Consider the following 18,246-nt stretch of genomic DNA (forward strand, 5'->3'; position numbering starts at 1 on the left):
ACAGTGAGGGACTGAACCCAGCAAAAGGCAAGCAGATCCTCCTACCTGAACAGTGGCCATTCTTTCCCCTCGCTGCTTTTATTTAACCGCCACCAATGGGGTTTTTCCATAGGGTATTATTCAGGATTATGAATGCGTTAACAACGAAATGTGTACATGATTTGGACATGCTTTTCTGGGTGATACCATAAAACCTCAGGTGACTTATTTTAAAAAATAAATGATAGTTATTTCTAAAAGGTAATTTCTGGCATCTTCTTTTCACCTCAGCACTTAAATTCTTTTGCTGTTTCTCTCTCATCAATGTTTCTATCTCTCTATCCCTCTCTCTCTAAAAATCAATAAAAGCATTTTGAAAAAACCTCTTTTGCACACAGTCAGTCATCTTGCCCAGGACACAGCCTCTCCTGCAGCAAGGCCATGCCAGGGTCTATGCCTGTCAGTGACAGCTCCTGCACGCTAGCTCTCCCGAATCCAAACCTCCTTTCTGCTCGTGTAAAACCCTCCAATGCAGAACAGTGTTTGAAAGTGAGAAGAGGACCAGGAAGTCATAAGAAGTCTCAAGAAAACGGAGGAATTTCATACAAATATAACTGAGCTCAATGATCTAGCTCCAGCTCCAGGGAAAGAAAATTCGAGGGGGGCAATGGGAAGACAAGCGGACATTCTTTCAAAAAGAACCGAGATTAGTCATTTAGATGAGCTGACTAACAACTGAATATATTTTCCGCTAAAGAATAGGTTTCTTCTCCCTTTTAGCCACTTCCCATAACTGGGGTTCCAGAACACTTAAAGGTAACCTTCAAGCAGGAGATGCAAACTATCAGACGTGGAATTATGAAGCAAACGCCAGTGTTGCTAGAAACTAGCTCTGAATGACTTGGGTAGTATAGGCTTATATTTCTTTTAAGTAGAGGGAGAGACAGAAACATCAACGATGCCCTTCACCGGAATCGAACCTGGAACCCTTCAGTCCGCAGGCCGATGCCTATCCACCGGCTAAGGCTATGCTTATATTTCTGATGAACAAATGTTTTTCTTGGCATGGGAAGAGGGAGATGGTTAGTTGACTAAGTTCCCAGGACATGGAAAGCTTACACTTGCAATGTTTTTTAATCCTTGGCACATGAAACTGTGGCTAATTCAAAAAACCCCAGAAATCTCAGGCAGGTGGGTTTCTTGGGAAGGAGAGATAACGTGATATTCAATGTCAGGGTGGTGGCCACTGTGGAGGCTTCCTATTTGCTGTTGAAGACAAATTCCAATAAGGCAACCTCTGAAGACGTCTGGGCGTCCAACAGAGGATGCAGAATCACCTGTGCCACGTTGCACCACTGCAGTTACCAACTCGAAGTCTTTAGAGCAGAAATGCCATCTTCATAATAAGCATGAAAATAAACTCCAGATCACATTTTAATGTAGAAATTCGGGTATCGAAAAGGGGAGGTTAGCATTCTCCGGTCAGATAATTTGGAGATCAGCAGAACCCATTAAATGTCTTGGTCCGGCCATTAAAATGATGCCTTGGAGCCTATGTGCTCTGAACGATGTACATCTTTGTACTTTACACAACTATTCACTCGAGACTTTCCATTTCATTATGGTCATTTTTAGAGAAACCACCTCTTCTTTCTCTCACCCCAAGAGAAATCTGGTTGCAGTGGGCACCTGTGTGGAAGGTCTGATGCCCTTGCAACTAATTGGCTCCTTGTAAAGGCTGAGTTTTCGGTCTGACCTATTTAGAAATCGGAAAAGCTTCTCTTTGAAAAACAGGCACTTCAGATCTTGATTTTTAAGTGTCTAGTTTTGCTAGAGTCAAGGTTAAATGAGTTTGTAGTTTGGCGCTCGACGCAACATAATTTCTTAGAAAACAGTTTCTCTTAAGCTTAAATGTAATTTACATGCTAACGCTTCCCTACATATATAAAATAAAGAACATATTCAGGTCGAGTTACATGTTGAGTGACACCTAAGAGTGGTCCACATGTGCCCAGCCAGTGTACCTCAGTGGTTGAGAGTCAACCTATGAACCAGGAGGTCACAGTTCAATTCCGGTCGGGGCACATGCCTGGGTTGCAGGCTCAATCCTCAGTAGGGGGCGTGCAGGAGGCAGCTGATAAATGATTCTCTCTCATCACTGATGTTTCTAAGTCTCTCTTCCTCTCCCCCCTTCTCTGAAATCAATAAGAAAATCTATATACATAAAAGGCTAATATGCTAAGTGTCCCTCCGCCCATCCAACTGGTCACTATGATGTGACCACCAGGAGATGCTCAACACAGGAGCTGCCGAGAGACAGTGACTTGGCAGCGGTGGTTCTCGGGTGATGCACTCTGAAACCAGAGAGGAGGGAGCCCAATTCCTTGCGGGGCCACAAGATTCCACCTTCGGCCGTGTGTTATGTTGTTGCTGGGGCACTGTGGGCCCCAAATCTGGTTTACTGCACACCTGCATTTGCATTCCACACCCTGTACAACAGCAACTTTGCAGAGTGCCCTCTTGCACTCCGGGACCCCTCGGGGGATGTTGGAGAGCCAGTTTTGGCCTGATCCCCGCAGGCCAGGCCGAGGGACCCCACCTGCCCGAGGGACCCTGCTCACTCTGCAGATGCCCTTCGTGCCACAGCACCACCCCAGGTACGGCCAGACTGGGAGAGACCATGGGAGGTTGGCTCCAGGGCGTGTTCTGCCGTCTGGCCCAGTCCCGCCCTGCTGGTTACCTTCTAATTAATTTCCTTTCAATGTGCACGAATCCGTGCACCGGGTCACTAGTTTATTATAAAAAGGGAGTAGTGCCCATGTTAAATATAAAGGTCTATAATGGCATTTATTAAAGATGGGACTAGTTTCGTGGGTATCACTGTACTTTTTCCCCTCCAATCATCTTTGGCAAAGGTCAGTGATATACTGCCCAGGGCTGAATGTGGCCTCCCTGACTCTGTGCATGAAGTTTTACTGGAATGCCACCACGCCGTGTTTACGGCAGCTTTCACATTACAGTCCCAGCTGAGTTGCTGTAACACGGACCGTGCGGCTCAGAGTTGAAAATATTTTCTATCTGACCCTGTACAGAAAAAATTTTCCAATCCTTGACTTAGGATTTGCAGAAATTGACCAGGATAAATCTCATAAAACAGCTCTCCTTCTAACCAATATATTAAGTTAAAATCCCAGTGGGTAAAATTGTCAGGCAGAATCGGAAATTTCATTAATCTATCCGTTTTGTTGTTCAGTTTCACGCAAGAGCTTCTATGAATGTGGACTGAACTGCAACCAAACACTGTAGGTTTTTGGACAGAGATAGACAACAAGAGAGCCTGTTCCAGGGCCAATGACCATGTGCATTTGCTCCAAGAAGGGGCTCTGCTCCCAGGTGACCACACTGGCAGTGCCCACTGTCAAGCCCCACGGCACCTGCTATCTCCTCTGAGCGGGGAAGACTTCCACCCGCCTCGGCCCTCAGTTTCCCAGCTCCTCACAAGGCCTCGCGATGCAGGGAACAACGACAACGTCCAAAATGTTCTTTGTCAAGAAAGACCTTTTCCTCTTGGCAGACCATGTGTCAGAAGGTTTCTGTTAGAACAGTCCCCCAGGTCCCGTCTTTGGACTGATTATCCTGGAACGTGCTGCTTAAATGGCAATGCAATAAGCTTACTCCGGTGCAACTGGGTTCTGTGGATTTAGAAATGCCAGCACTCCCTGCCATGAACTGTATGAAAAACTGTGATGTCTCCAAGAAGTCCCCGGTCAGTCCCTACCTAACTGCCCCCAACGGAAAATTAGGGGACAGGAACCATAGCATATCCACAAGCACAAAGAGGGAGCTGAGACCAGAGGTAAAAGGGTAATCGCGTAGAGGCAGTAAAAGCTGTTCTTCGGCGAAAGCGCAAGTCGAGTCTCGGAGAGAGAAGCCGACGGGGAGGGAATTCTCCCACACGCCCAGCAGAGCTCCTTTGCAAGTCCAGGCGGAGAAACCGGGAGGAGGACTCTGGCGGCAGCAAGTACCGGGACAGAGTGGCCACTCTGGAACGGGGGGGGGGGGGGGGGTGGGTGCCTGTATGGCAAACTGAGTGCCTGAAGAGGGCTTCGACTCTGATAGGATGACAAGGAGTGCCTGTGGTCCCTTGATGAGAGGTGTCTTGATAAAAATAGTGTTTGGTAGCAAATATTATGCTAGAGTTTAGAATAGAAAAAACCAACTGAGAATAACAGAAAACTTTTCTCACACACACATACAAACACACACACACACACACACACACACACACACACACACACAATATCAAAGCACCTTAGAACATTCTCCTGTTAATCATAACAGCAAAGACACCCCCGCTGGGTGGATAGTATTGAGACAGACAATAAAGAGGGGACAGCGTCACAACAGGGTTCTTGCTTCCCTGGGCTGCTCCCCAGGACGTGAATGAAAAAACTCATTCACCTTATTCAATCTGCAGCTGGTCTTAGGGTCTCATTTTTTGTTTTAAACACATCACGGTAGCTATTTCCTAGAGCAGACCATTCCATACAGCATAAGTGGGTAAGAGAAATAAAATAACCTATTCTTCGGGGCGGGGGAAGGGGGGACAGTCGAGGGAGTAAGGAGGTGGAACGTCACCACTGGCCTGACTTCTTATAAATGACCTGGCTGTTAAGTTAATGATCCGCTGTCCATGCACTGCGTTGCCTCTCAGACCTAAACAAACCTCCCAACTGAACTACACATTCTGGTTTCTTGGTTATTTTGTAGGGGTGTGTGTGTGTGTTCCTCTGTACTGCTAGCAGAGGCCTGTGGGAAAACCCTGACAGAACCCAGCCCTGTGCTTTGTACGGCAGGAGGAGGGACCCCGTAAACACAAACAGAGCAGAGCGCTTCCTCTGGCTGACAACCTTATGATTTCCCCTTAATGCGCTGTTCAGAATCGCGATGGCGTGTCATTTCCCATTATCCTCTACACAAGACCAACACCACACGGCCGTGGCTTTCCTTTCCAACAACCCATCAGGAAGAACATACAAGACCCTCACGTGCTGCTGAAACCTGTCAAGACGGACAGCCCAGAGCCCAAGAGCCCTGTTTCTGCACAGAACAGGTGTGTGGCCAGGCGGCTGGGGCGAAACCTCCCCTCCAGCTTCCCGGCCCTTCTCAGCTTCCCGCCCCTGCAGGCCTCCCTCTGGGTGGGGAGGGAGAGCGGCCTTGGGAGAACCTTTCTCAGGCGGCTTCCTTCTGCCAGGGAAGACTGGCTCGCGCTCAAGACTGCAAGCATTTGACAACTGCAAATAGCAGCGAGCATGTCAACTCGTTTGATTCACAGCCCTCACTGGGGAATCAGAAAGCCAAGGACACAGTGGTGAGTTCCCTGGTTTTATGGGTCTCCGCTCCCCCCAGGCCTGCAGCTCGCCAGTGTCCTGGCATCCACAGTGTGGGAAACCTTCACTGAGAGCCAATAGCCCCACAGCTTCACCCCATTAAAATGTGCAGTTGGATCTCACATGCGTGTTGCAAACACCATTCGAGGCGTGATTTACAGGCTTCTGTCTAGCTAGCCCCACAGCTGTTTTCTCACCCCCAGACTTAGCCGCTGACAGGGATCCACCACTGGCTCCCCAGTACAGAGCCTTCTCACCTTCGACCTCCTCCATCACTCCTAAGCATCCAGAACTGTGCGAGACTGATAGCAAGCATTCGAGAAAACATTTACTGAATAAACTATAAAGTTCTCTTTCCACGGAATTACTCATTGGCGAGAAGAGCCGACTCGCGCGATGCCTTCTTTCTGTTTTCCCCACCCTCTAATCAAGGTGTTTTTTGTGTGTGGTTTTTTTTTTTTTTTTTCATCAAATTACATAAATCACTTCTGACCCATTGGTATTGGCTATTTACATGTTAAAACCAGCACAGGCCTCACTACATAGATGCCACCCAGGGCTTTCACACTCACTGTTCTTTCTTTTAAAGGAAAAAGGACCCCACCACTTCTATTTATTGTAAATTACCCGCCTGTGGCTGAGTCAAGACAGACTCTCTGTGCTGCACAGAGTTACTCAATAACGTACCATCATGACTCTGTGACCACCCTCCCCAACCTAGTCTAGCTTCCAAGAACCTGAAATCACCCACAAAAAGGACAAGTCTCTGGCTTAGCGTTTAGTTCAGATGTAGGGACTGATACTACCTTCTAAATACCTGATTTTTTTATTGACTTCAGAGAGAGGAAGGGAGAGCGATAAAAACATCAATGATGAGGGAGAATCATTGATTGGCTGCCCCCTGCACACCCCCACACTGGGGATCGAGCCTGCAACCTGGGCACGTGGCCTGACCGGGAATTGAACTGTGACCTCCTGGTTCATAGGTCGATGCTCAACCACTGAGCCACACCAGCCCAGCCTTCTATTCATTTCTGATTCTTCTGTGCACAGTGCAGCTATCAGCATATAGAGTACAGACTCAGGAAGTTGCCTGAACTTAACTCTTCTTAGTCCACCCCATGCCGTGAGTGGTCTGTGGGACTCCCGTGTCCTGTGAGGAGACCCACCCTGCAAGTGAGGAAGACAAAGGAAGATCTGACATTGAGAGAAGTGTCCCAGGTAAAGCCTTTGCGGGAAATGGTGTTTGAATGGATCAGTTTCACCCTAAAGGCTCCACAGGTGTAGTTTCCATTTCAGATGAAAACAACGCACTAAAAATGTTAGTACATGAAACTGTATTTTGCCCTTTGTTGCAACATACCAGTCTTTTCCAACGCACAGAACCTCAAGGTGCAAAGGGGGCATTTTCTGTGCCCTTTCACATGCCCTCGCCCCTGCCCCCGGTGTTGAGACTGTACGTTTTCCCTGGAAAACAACAACACGGGTTTCCTCCTGCATTTTAAACTACTACACAAGAGTGGAGGAGAGAGCATGCTCACTCCATTGCAAGCCACAATCATCATAACAAGCCTGCTTGGTTAAAGAGAAGTCCTCTAAGACAGGAATGCCAGGAAGAAGCTACTGGGCGGGACACAGGGTTTAATGGTCTGCAAAGGAAAGGCTCTCAGGTTCTACAATTCATGAAAGGCAGCTGTTACCTCTCCTCCCCCTCCTACAGCGGTCTTCTTGTAGACCTCAGGAATAAAGACCACTCACTGACCCCCTCGATGATCTAGTAATGAGACCATGTGGACATGTTGGGCGGTCAGATCTTCAGGTTACCCGAAGAGTCAACATTTTTAAACCCTTACGTTAAAAATAACCCCAAATTCATGCTTCTGACAAAAGGTCCCAAAAGCCAGAATTTCAATCAAAGGATGAGACACACAGGAACAAAACGGCCACTTATTAAATACAAACCACGCGTCAGATGTTGTATCAGGCATCTCACCTCATTCTCATTAGTGTACCTTTTCTCATTAATCTCTCAAGGTCAATAGTTCTCTCCACCCAATTTCATATGGGAGTACAGAACGCTAAGGTGGCCCAGGAAAACACAACTGGCATTGAGAGACGTAAGATTCAAAGCCAAGCCTTTGTTCCCAAGACCCCATGAACTTTCTAGTCCACCAAGCTCCTCCCAAGAATGTCACAGCAGACCCTGGGCAACAGCCTGTTCCCCGACCTGGCACTCAAGCGGGTGGGAGATAACTGGGTACCAGAGATGCTGTGGAAGGAATCTGGGCTTTAGAGGGACCTGGAAGAGAGCAGCTCTAAGGTCTCCTGTCCTTCTCAGACGTCCTCCTCTCCTAAGTACCTGATTCTCACTCACCGGAGGGGAGCTGAGTCATCAAGACACTTCTGTTTCCTGCTGTGACCAAAACAACAATCGATCCCTTTGCTCCCTCCCTTCTTCCCTCCCTGCCTCCCCTACAGCTTTGGTTACATTGCCAGTGAGGAGACCCCCTCCATGGCCTCCTGTATTTCTTCTGAGCCTCCAAAACTGTGCAGTTTAAACCCTCCTCACAAATGATGCTTTCTCAACACCCTTCAGCTACATGAAATCCCTGCCTTACCTCTAAAGCAGCTTGTGATCCAATCAGACATATTCGCCCCACCCATTCACCCTTTCCATTCCTACCCTGAATTCTGTGTCGTTAGCTTACATATCTCATACCCCAAACACTTCAAAATACACGTGTATTGCTTTCGAACAAGACAGACTATAAACAAGTAAACAAAGAAATACATCTGTCTGGTATCCCATCCTCTTTCTTGCTCCCAAACAGTGAAAGAACCAACACTAACCCATCCCTCACATGGTGCTCTTTCCGCAAGCAAAGCTCACACATGTCAGCACCAACACACACTCCCGACTTGCCAACACCTTCCAACTCCAATCTCATTTTTTTTTTTTGGTTAATATTGAGGATATTTTTTCCATTGAGTCTTAGAGAGTAAAGGAGAGGGAGGGAGAAAGAGAGAAACATCAATGTGAGAGAGACACATAGACTGGTTGCCTCACGCATGCAACTTGACCAGGGCCGGGGATTGAGCCTGTAACGCAGGTACGTGCCCTTGATCAGAATCGAACCCAGGAACCTTCGGTCAGCAGGCCAGATGTTCTAACCACCAAAGAATTGGCCAGGGCCCAACTCCAATTTCTAGTTTCAACCCTTTCACGTTTCTTCCTTCACTTGAACCTCCATGTTTTTGCCTAAGATTTCCTTCTAGAAAGAAGGATTGGCAATGACCCCCAGCCCACCGCCACCCGCGGGGTTAGCTCTGGCTGGGCAGCCCACGTTACCATTGGAGTCTTCCACTTCTTCAGCCGAGGTGGCTTTCTGGGCGGAGTGGTGGTTGTGTGAGGAGAGCAGGCTGACGATCCGCGGCCTGGGCAGCGTCAGGGCTTTCCCGTGGACCTTGAGGGAGTGTTCCTTTAACTGGCTGATTGTCATGGTGGAGAATGAGCACCAAGAACACTTGTAGGCATGTTCACCTGGGAGATGGGGCAAGGGACAAAGGGGCAAGGAGGGCACAGGTGGGGTGGAGACCAGAACACTGTTAATCACTCGATGGAGGAGCGTCCCGAGCTTCAGGGTCTAAGACCTGCACAGACCAACCCCCGCCCAACCCCCAGCCACTGCTCTCCTCCGGACTGAACCCCTCGAGGAGCTCCGTATTCATGCGACCTGGCTCCTTTCCATTTCACACTCTAATTGCGTGGAGGGGCCTATGGGCTGTTCCTCCACAGGGAGCCAAACCGAACGTCTACGATGCCCCCACCAGAAACGCTTCCCAGTCTAGGCTGCCCTTCTGTCGTCATCAGGAAAGAACACGCCCAATTCTCCTTCCAGGGCCTGTGGGTGGCTTTCCATCACCCGTCCCTCCGTGCGAGTCCACTGTGCTGGTTCCATTCACCACTTCCTCGCTGACTCCACACCTCCCGACTCCACTCATCCTACAGTGGGCTTTGTTTTTTTTTCTGGGCCAATTCACAAGCCTCAGCATAAAACCCCATTTCCCTCTGTAATCAATAACACAGAAATGGGTAAAAACAAGTCATTTTTTTTAAAACTGAAAGAGATATGGGTCTACATATGAATATGTCTCTGTGTGTATATAGCTCCATCTTCTTCAATAAACAGGATATTTCAGTTAAAATAAGAATTTTCCTTTAAATTATTTTTATACCACTGAAATGCAGGACAAATCACTAGGACTAAATTAAATTAGAGTATGACTTACCTTTGCCCTAAGTCAGTTTTCCAATTAACTGCATTTTCAGAAGCGAGGGTGTGAAATGGGCAAGCTTATGTTATGTTACCCTGGTACAATCACCTCAGAAAGCAATTTTGCTTTTTAGAACAATAGGCTTTGGATGTTCATGCCTATAATGCAGTAATTCCACTTCTGAGAGTTTACATTAAGGAAATATCCTTTAGTACATAGAAAGCTTTATTTAGAAATAAACAAGCATTTATGCTTAAAAAAGATGAAACAACCTAAATTTCCAACCATAGAGAAATGATTAAGTAAATGTGGCCCTATCTTCTTGATGAATTATCATTTTCTTAAAGAGTCTATAACAACATAGGAAAATAAAGTACTTGAAAAATAGATAGGAAGGCATAATATCTTTTAGATTAAATTATAACCACAATTGTTAAAAATAATTATAGAGGAATGGTTGAAAGGAAAAACAATCAAATGTTAACAACAGCTGCCTGGCTGGTGTGGCTCAGCGGTTGAGTGTTGACCCATGAACTAGGATAGCGGTTGCCAACCTTTCGGACCTCACGGACCTGCTGAACTAGGAGATCACGGTTCAATTTCTACTCAGGGCACATGCTGGGGTTGTGGGCGATCCCCAGTAGAGGGCGTGCGGGAGGCAACCAATCTGTGATTCTCTTTCATCATTGATGCTTCTTTCTCTCTCTCTTCCTAAAATCAATGAAACATTTTTAAAAAATACACGTTAATTACAGTGGTCTTGAGATAAGATTATGGACGACTGACTATATTTCATTCATTTTCAAATTTTCTGTAAACATGTATTTTTAAAATTTATTTTTAAGTGAAATTTAAAAGCCAGAGGAGATGAAAGAGGAGGAAGTAAAGGAATGAGAGAAGAATGGCTTTATTGAAGGTTCTCTGGGCCAGTGGGAACAGCTGAGGGCGGAGCTGATGTCTCCAGTTTAGTAAGTGAAGCAGGAACTGGAAGGTAAAACTCTGCCCTTGCTTCACCCAGCAAAGGGCTGCCGCCTGCCACCCGATGGTTTCACATATGAGGTGACCCTGCATCCCAAGTTCTGCGTTAAGTCTCCTTTTCACCACTGATGACCCCAGAGCTTGCATTTCCAAGAAAGTCTTGGAACTAGCCTTGATTTATACAACATGCTACAGCCCAAGGCAGAACAGACATTCAAAGAGGCCAGAGGATCCAAACAAACAGAACATCCATCAGTTGTCCCCCCATAGTTACCTAGGAGTTACAGGGTAATGCTGGGCCATGAGCAATGGGCTTTACTACTATTACCTATATAAGTAATACATATATATATAATATATACACATTATATGTATATATTATATATATAGGGTGGGGCAAAGGTAGGTTTATAGTTGTGAGTACTCAAAACATGGAGTTTATTCTTGTCTTATTAATTATTGCATTATTACAATAATTATTATATTACATTATATATAATACCACTGCTCTCCTGATTCCATTTTTCAACTTTTAAAAAAATCTTTATTGTTGAGAGCATTACATATAACCCCCTCTACCCCCCACCCCCCCCACTGACCTCTTCTAGCCTGCCTCCATCCCCGCCCCAGGCCTTCCCCACCCTATTGTCTGTGTCCATGGGTTATACATATATGCATACAAGTTCTTTGGTTGATGAACTTTGTTTAGTGGTTGTAAATAGTCCAACTGAAGAGAGAATTCAAATCCAGGTTACTTGGTTCATCTACACGACTCTTTATCCTTTAAAATAATCCATCTACAACAGACGAGATGAGTCAACAGTCCTTTGCAAAGTGTACTGGCTCTCCCTTAGCCGGGCCACTGTCAGTGGCTAAGGGCCATTTGTGGACACCAGGGCTCCCAGGTGCACAGAGAGCTTAATTACACCGCTCCCACTCTCTCTCCCTCTGGATGCTTCCTTCTCTCCAACCAGTGAGCACAGAGGCCAGTCTGCTCGCCAGCTCCAGGAACATATACTTCCGCTCAGTGCCCTGGAGCCAGTGTGTGCAGCCTCTGGCACCCCTTCAAAGCCCTTCCTACAGGCAGAATCCTTTACCCACTCCCACCGCGCAAGTGCTTCTGACCAGTCGGAGGCCTATGGGAAACACACCAGAAAAGGTCCCAGCTGAATCATTTACAATGTACAGTTAGAAAAGAATGGCTTGAACCCTGGGGCCTGTCACTCCATGAACTTCAGTGGAATTTTCCTGGGGATAGAAAAATACTAACAGATAGAGACAAGCCCATTTGGCTAATCCCCCGTCCCAGGCCCCACCCCCTCGCCCCCACCCTCTGCCTCCCGTGGGGCCCAGGGCATCTGGAAGCCTTCAGTAGCTTTACTGCATTGAGCCAGGTCAACGGGACCCAACGCTCAGGAGGAGACAGCAGAGAGACAAGAATGTATTTCCATGGGCAATGGGGAGATGGCAAAAGGAAGGCAGGACTCGGGGTCTCGGGGTCTCGGTGGGTTTTGTAACCACACAAGGGGAACCAAAAAATGAGAAGAATTCCAGCTGTCTGCAAATTTTCAAACTAGGATCTAAATACCTCAGCCCAGGAAACTCAGGGAGGAGACTGGACTTCGGAGAGAATCTGATAGTATAGCTGGGTATCCTGAGGCCTCATTTCCCCAATTTCCCTTTGGGTTTGATGTGAGTTCCTCTGAGGTTGTCAAAACCTCTGAGAGGGTCACACGCAGGCTGCTGCTGCGTTGGGGTTCTGAGAGTGACTGAGAAGGTCATGGAGACATCCCCAGGCCCCCCCACCCACATCTACTGCCTTTCCTACCTCACGCCTCTTTTCTCTCGGGGCTGAGTTCCGATTATCTACCTGTGGGCATCCCCCATCATATGCAAAGTAGAGAAGAGCAGAAGAGAGAGAGGCAGCAGCCCATCGGTGACAGGGATGTGCTTGTTCTGGAGTTAAGTTCTCAGTGAATGGACCACATGGCTTTGAGCAGGTCATCTGAAACTGAGGGTGACAACCTGCCCTTTAGGACTGCCATGAGGATTAAAAACGATGATGAATGTAACATGTTTAGTAAAGAGCCCTGTAGGTAAAGGGTGTTCAATGAAGCAAGCACAGTGAGATGGGCCGATACAGTGATAGAGACCCGCGTAGCTCCGGGACATGCATGATACTAAGCCACTTCTTATCTTGTATCTGAAAATGTATGTAAGGCATCTCCCAAGAATCTCACTACTTGTCCTGAGTTCTCTTAAGTTCCTCTGAACTTCCTCAAGCCTACAACATTACTTTATTTGGGGGCTATCTTTAGTGGATGTAACAATTCTTGCATTTCCATTAGAAAGGCTCGGGAATTTAGAACTTTCTCTTCGCCAACAAACGCTGTTAGCATGCATCAACTGTGACGTGGGTGACGCCGGCTGGGTATTATTTTGGCTTTGGGCGATTCCTTAGATTTTCTTTATTCGATTAAAAAATAACTAAATGTGCAACCATCTCAAGAATAACTTATTCTCATGTGTGGGACAAGAGACTTTGAAAGTTTTACTCAGTGAAGACCACAGGATTTCAAACTCGGCAGACTTGGGGGCACCACCAATGTCAACTCACCAGCATGAGCTTTGAGCAGGTGTGTTTTTAGCCGACTGTTGTAGGAGGACTTGAAGGAGCAGAGTTTGCATCGGAATGGTTTATGGTGTCCGTGGTGGGTTTGCATATGGCGATCCAAACTTTATGTAGGAGAAAAACGAACAAACAAAAAGATGGGGTTAAAAGCTGCGCGTAACATTGTCTCATTGCCCTCTTCCAGAAATCCCATTTCTAAGCTGTTCAAAGTCATTTTGCTACTTTCCAATAATGGTGCTTACAAAAAAAAAAAAAAAAGGGCAAGAGTGGCACCTACTCTAAAAGGAGGGGAAGCTCAAGGAAGGAGGAGATAACTCTTGAGCAGGGAAGGGTTTCAAAGTGTTGAACTACTTGGAATGAGTGGTTTGTTCCCAAAGCCTTTGTAAATAGGCAGGTGTGATTATGGGAAGTCACGTGATCCAGAGGCTAGTCACCCCTCTGATAAACACAACAATGTTTGCCGTACATCCGTCTTCCAGAAGCAACTTACAAGGATGTCATTTAATTATAGGCATTCCCAGTATTACATAATTACTAGTCTAAAGAAAAAAAATAAATCCACCAAACCAGGTGTGGGAAAAGTCCTAATTTGTGTCACTACCCCACATCACACCTCCTTTCCAAACCACTCAAGTATTATCTTCCTATTTCAAGTGCTCCCGACTCCATAAAACCTTCCTGATTCTTCCAGAGTGATGTTCACATCTCCCCTCTTTGAAACTTCATAGCGTTTTATTGACACACATTTTTAAAGATGTGGGCCTTCTTATGGCAAGTCACTGGTGTGCTGGCTTTATTTATCATCTGCTAGACCCTAAACTCCTGTAGAACACTGACCATGGTCCATTCATCTTCACATGCCCCAGAAGCCTCCAGGACACCACCAAGTACAAGGGCATACCCACTTATTCACAGCGATGTCCTGAGGTTCTGCTATGTGATAGGTGCTGTTATAAAGTACTTCGGACCCTTGCCGGTTCGGCTCAGTGGATAGAGTGTCAGCCCATGGACTGAAGGGTCCCGGGTTTGATTTAGGTCAAGGGCACCTACTTTGGTTGCAGGCTCAATTCCAAGCCCTGGTCAGGGTGGGAGTGCAGGAGGCAACCAATAAATGTCTCTCTCACATCGATGTTTCTGTCTCTCCCCCTCCCTTCCACTCTCCCTAAAAAATCAATGGAAACATATCCTCGGGTGAGGATTAACAACAAAAAAACCAGTTTTGGAACTGATGAGAACTACACAAATTTGATGCTAGTGCCTGGATCCGATGGCAAAGATTAGATATTCAACTTTGAATAATAATAATAATAGAATAATAATAGTTTTAGCCCTGACCGGTTTGGCTCAGTGGAGAGAGCGTCAGCCTGCGGACTGAAGGGTCCCAAGTTCGATTCCAGTCAAGGGCCTGTACCTTGGTTGTGGGCACATCCCCAGTATGGGGTGTGCAGGAGGCAGCTGATCGATGTTTCTCATCGATGTTTCTAACTCTCTGTCCCTCTCCCTTCCTCTCTGTAAAAAATCAATAAAATATATTTTTTTAAAAATAATAGTTTTAAGCATCCCAAACTCTGCAGAAGCACTGCCTCCTCCCGCCTTTCCACCTCCACTAACTAGCACTTTGTCTGTTTAAAGAAGCAAACAGCCCATCAGTTATTTCCAATTATCATAAAAATAAACAGCATGTCATAGTCTTACAATTAGTCACCTTCATCCAAGACCGCAGAACACATTACAGAACATTTCTCTCTGGCACACAGTCAACAGAGAAAGGCAACAAAATGTTGTTGTGTCTCAGAACCCTCCCTCTTCTCATCACCCAGAAAAGCCTTCATAAAAACTCCGAATTTACAATTTCTAAGCCGTGATGAGCAATGGGAAGCTCTCCCTCTTCAACCACCCTGAACTTCAAGCATCCCTCTGGATTCCATCAACTTATCTACCTTTCAAGGTCTTTTTAAAAACATCAAGCAGCCCTAACTGGTTTTGCTCAGTGGATAGAGTGTCAGCCTGCGGACTCAAGGGTCCCAGGTTCGATTCCGGTCAAGGGCATGTACCTTGGTTGCGGGCACATCCACAGTAGGGGGTGTGCAAGAGGCAGCTGATCGATGTTTCTCTCTCATTGATGTTTCTAACTCTCTGTCCCTCTCCCTTCCTCTCTGTAAAAAATCAGTAAAATATATTTTTTAAAAAACAAACAAACAAAAAACATCAAGCAATGATGCCCAGTCGGCATGGCTCAGTGGTTGAGCAATGACCTATGAACCAGGAGATCAGGGCACATACCCGGGTTGCAGGTTCCATCCCCAGGGGAGGACATGCAGGAGGCAGCCCTTCAATGATTCTCTCTCATCAGTGATGTTTCTCTCTCTCTTTCCCGCTCCCTTCCTCTCTGAAATGAATAAAAAAATATTTTTTTTAAAAAAAAATCAAGCAATGAGCCTTTGGTCACATGGGTTAACAGTCCTAATTTTATCTCCTAGTCACTCCATTTCCCAAATGGAACTTAGTCCTCAAATGATGATTAGGTACCAATAAACTTATCGACTCTCAGATCTTTGTGTACGTCAGAGCCATATCTACAAAACTGTCATTTATTTTTTAAAAAGCCTGCAAATCTTCTGTCAACCAAGCAAGCTCGTGTTCTTAGCCCCATTTGACAGATAAAGTTCAAGGTCACTGCCAACTGGACAGCAGGTGTGAACCACGAGGGGCAACTGCTGACTCCTCCAAGCTTCTCCCGCCCTCACGCAGCTGCCCTCCGCTAGGCCACCTCCGCCCAGGTACACGCGACCAGCCGCTCCTCAGCACTTACTTGTGCCTGAAAGCGGAAACAAAGGAGCAATACTGGCAGCTGTACTTGTCCTCGCGGGTGAACATGGCCAGGGCCAGGTGGCTCCTCTCATGAGAACGCAGCCCCTGCATGGACATCAGGACTCGGTCACATTGACTACAATGGTATCCCCCCGGCCGGGTCTCATCCTCCAACATTCCATCAAGCAAGCAGTGTCCACCATCCACCCGGTCCACCAGGGCGCCACTTGCATCTTTGGCTGCTTCCAGTCCATCCAGGAACAAGTGGGAAGGGTCCTCAGCCTCCTGCTAAGAGAACCACACACACACACATACCCCACCAACAAAATAAATATCTATGGTCATTCGCCCCGGCCTTCCTCCTCTCCTGCATTCTCCCACAAGCCGCGGGGCGGTTCCTGACAGTCTCCTCCCGGCCTCTCCGGCTCCCCCTAGAGGAGACGGCAAACCCGCCGGCATTCCTCATGCAGTGGTGGTGGTTTTAGGGCAATGTGTCCAGGCACAGGGTGCTACTGCCTGGCAAATGTTGAGAGAGGGGATCTCCCACACTGAAGACGGTTCGCTCACTTATCGCCCATCTTAAAAAAAGAAAATTTTAATTGTGATCTCACCTAAACTGACATAAAGCAGGGTTAGAGTTACGGCTCAGAGAAAAAACAACAACAGGAAAGGAAGGAAACCACGCCGAGTAGTGTGGGCATCATCCTTGGGAAATCAAGGAACGTGAAAGAGCCTGCCCTGTGCCCCCCATGCTCACCCCGCCCCGCAGACGGTGACTTCAGCCCTTGCCTGAAGGTTGATGAATAATCAATTCAAAAAGTTAAGAAGCTGCCTGGTTTGAAGTCACTCATGTTTCCAGGTGGCCCCTTGGATTACTGATTACGGGGAGAGCCGCTCTGTCTCCCCTGAGTGAGTCCAAGGCTGGGACACCCCGCAGAGGCAGGGAAGGCGCCGGCCACCGCGGCCCCTGTGCTGCCCACAGCCAGGCAGTTTCAGTCTTCGGAGGAGAAAAGCAGAAGGTCCGCCTCCACGCCACACAGGCAGAACAGGACAAGGTCAAACGGGGCCGGTGACAAATACGCAGTCACATATCCAGGGAGGAAGAGCAGAGCCCTGAGCCAACTCCTCTACCTCAGCAGGCCAGCCCTTCCTGGGAGGCCGGGATGGCGGTGTGGCTATCCAAACGGCGGCTGCTGTTCTGGTTATGAAGTTCGCAACAGGCAGCCTATGAAAGGTGTGTGTGTGTGGGGGGGGGAGGTGGGCTTGGGGGCATGTGTCAGTAACAGGGGGAGGGTGGGTGGGAGGACAAATCAGGTCAAAGGCTCTCAGGGTCAACTGTGACTTAAGGCTTTTAGTTTTAGGTGTCATGTCTCTGCCACTCCTTCGAGGACCCAGGGTAAGCAGCAAAAGACGGACTCTCCCGGGCTCTCTGCGCCCGCCAGCCCGATGAGAAAGGACAGTGAGAAGTCAGGCAGTGGGAGGAGCCGAAGAGGACAGGACAGAACACACTTCTTCTCAAGGGCTCGGAAGAGCAAACACCTAGCGGTGCTACACGCAGAAGAGAAGGGCGACCCGAAGCCTCCCGCGCCGAGAGGCCCGGATCTTCGGTTTCCGCCAAACTACCCACGTGGCAGGGAACCAGATCGGAGCTCGACCGGGTCGAGACAGCAAGAGGAGGGACGTCCAACCTGCAAAGAAATCAAAACAAGCCAGACCGACGCCGGCAACACTCAGGAATGCGCGCACTCCGGGCCGCCCGCTCCGGAGCTGCTTTGAGCAACGGGGTGAATGAGTAACGCGCGCGGCTCACACACAGAACGCGCATCCAGGCCTTCCCAGCGCTCACCTTCACGGCGGACACGGCGGGGACGCTGCCGTACTGGACGTGCTTCCGCAGGTGATTGCAGATGGCTCGGAGCGTCGGGTGCACCTCCACACAGAATTTACACTTGTAGCCCACCACCTTCCGCTCCTTGATCTTTGGCACCTCTTCTAAGTGGCCAAAAGGCTGGTAAAATACAGTGGTAGCTGTCAGTACTCCGAGCCCCTCCCGCAACGGCCGGCATTTATTCTTGTAGCTTACTAGCAGATTTTATTTTAAAGCAGATTAGCAGGTTAAAAACCAAGGGAGAGAATGAGTATTTTTTTTTTTTTTTTTTTTACATAAGGAATTCGTCAAGA

At 47.6% G+C, this 18,246-nt stretch overlaps 1 protein-coding gene across 5 annotated transcripts in view; it reads right to left on the reverse strand.

Annotated features, from left to right (window-relative positions):
* Positions 1-18,246, reverse strand: part of ZNF462 (zinc finger protein 462) — a 140,780-nt gene that overhangs the window by 58,212 nt on the left and 64,322 nt on the right. For 3 of the 5 annotated variants that reach the window (XM_036330113.1, XM_036330114.1, XM_036330115.1), the window contains 4 exons: positions 17,912-18,073; positions 16,067-16,353; positions 13,240-13,358; positions 8,719-8,910 (listed from right to left, as the gene is read on the reverse strand). In XM_036330113.1, coding sequence (XP_036186006.1) covers positions 8,719-8,910; positions 13,240-13,358; positions 16,067-16,353; positions 17,912-18,073 — 760 coding nt within the window. The remainder of the gene's footprint in view (positions 1-8,718; positions 8,911-13,239; positions 13,359-16,066; positions 16,354-17,911; positions 18,074-18,246) is intronic. The other 2 variants (XM_036330117.1, XM_036330116.1) reach the window with 1 other exon arrangement.

The sequence above is a fragment of the Myotis myotis genome, unplaced genomic scaffold (assembly GCF_014108235.1).
Source record: "Myotis myotis isolate mMyoMyo1 unplaced genomic scaffold, mMyoMyo1.p scaffold_m19_p_12, whole genome shotgun sequence".
Lineage (NCBI taxonomy): Eukaryota > Metazoa > Chordata > Mammalia > Chiroptera > Vespertilionidae > Myotis > Myotis myotis.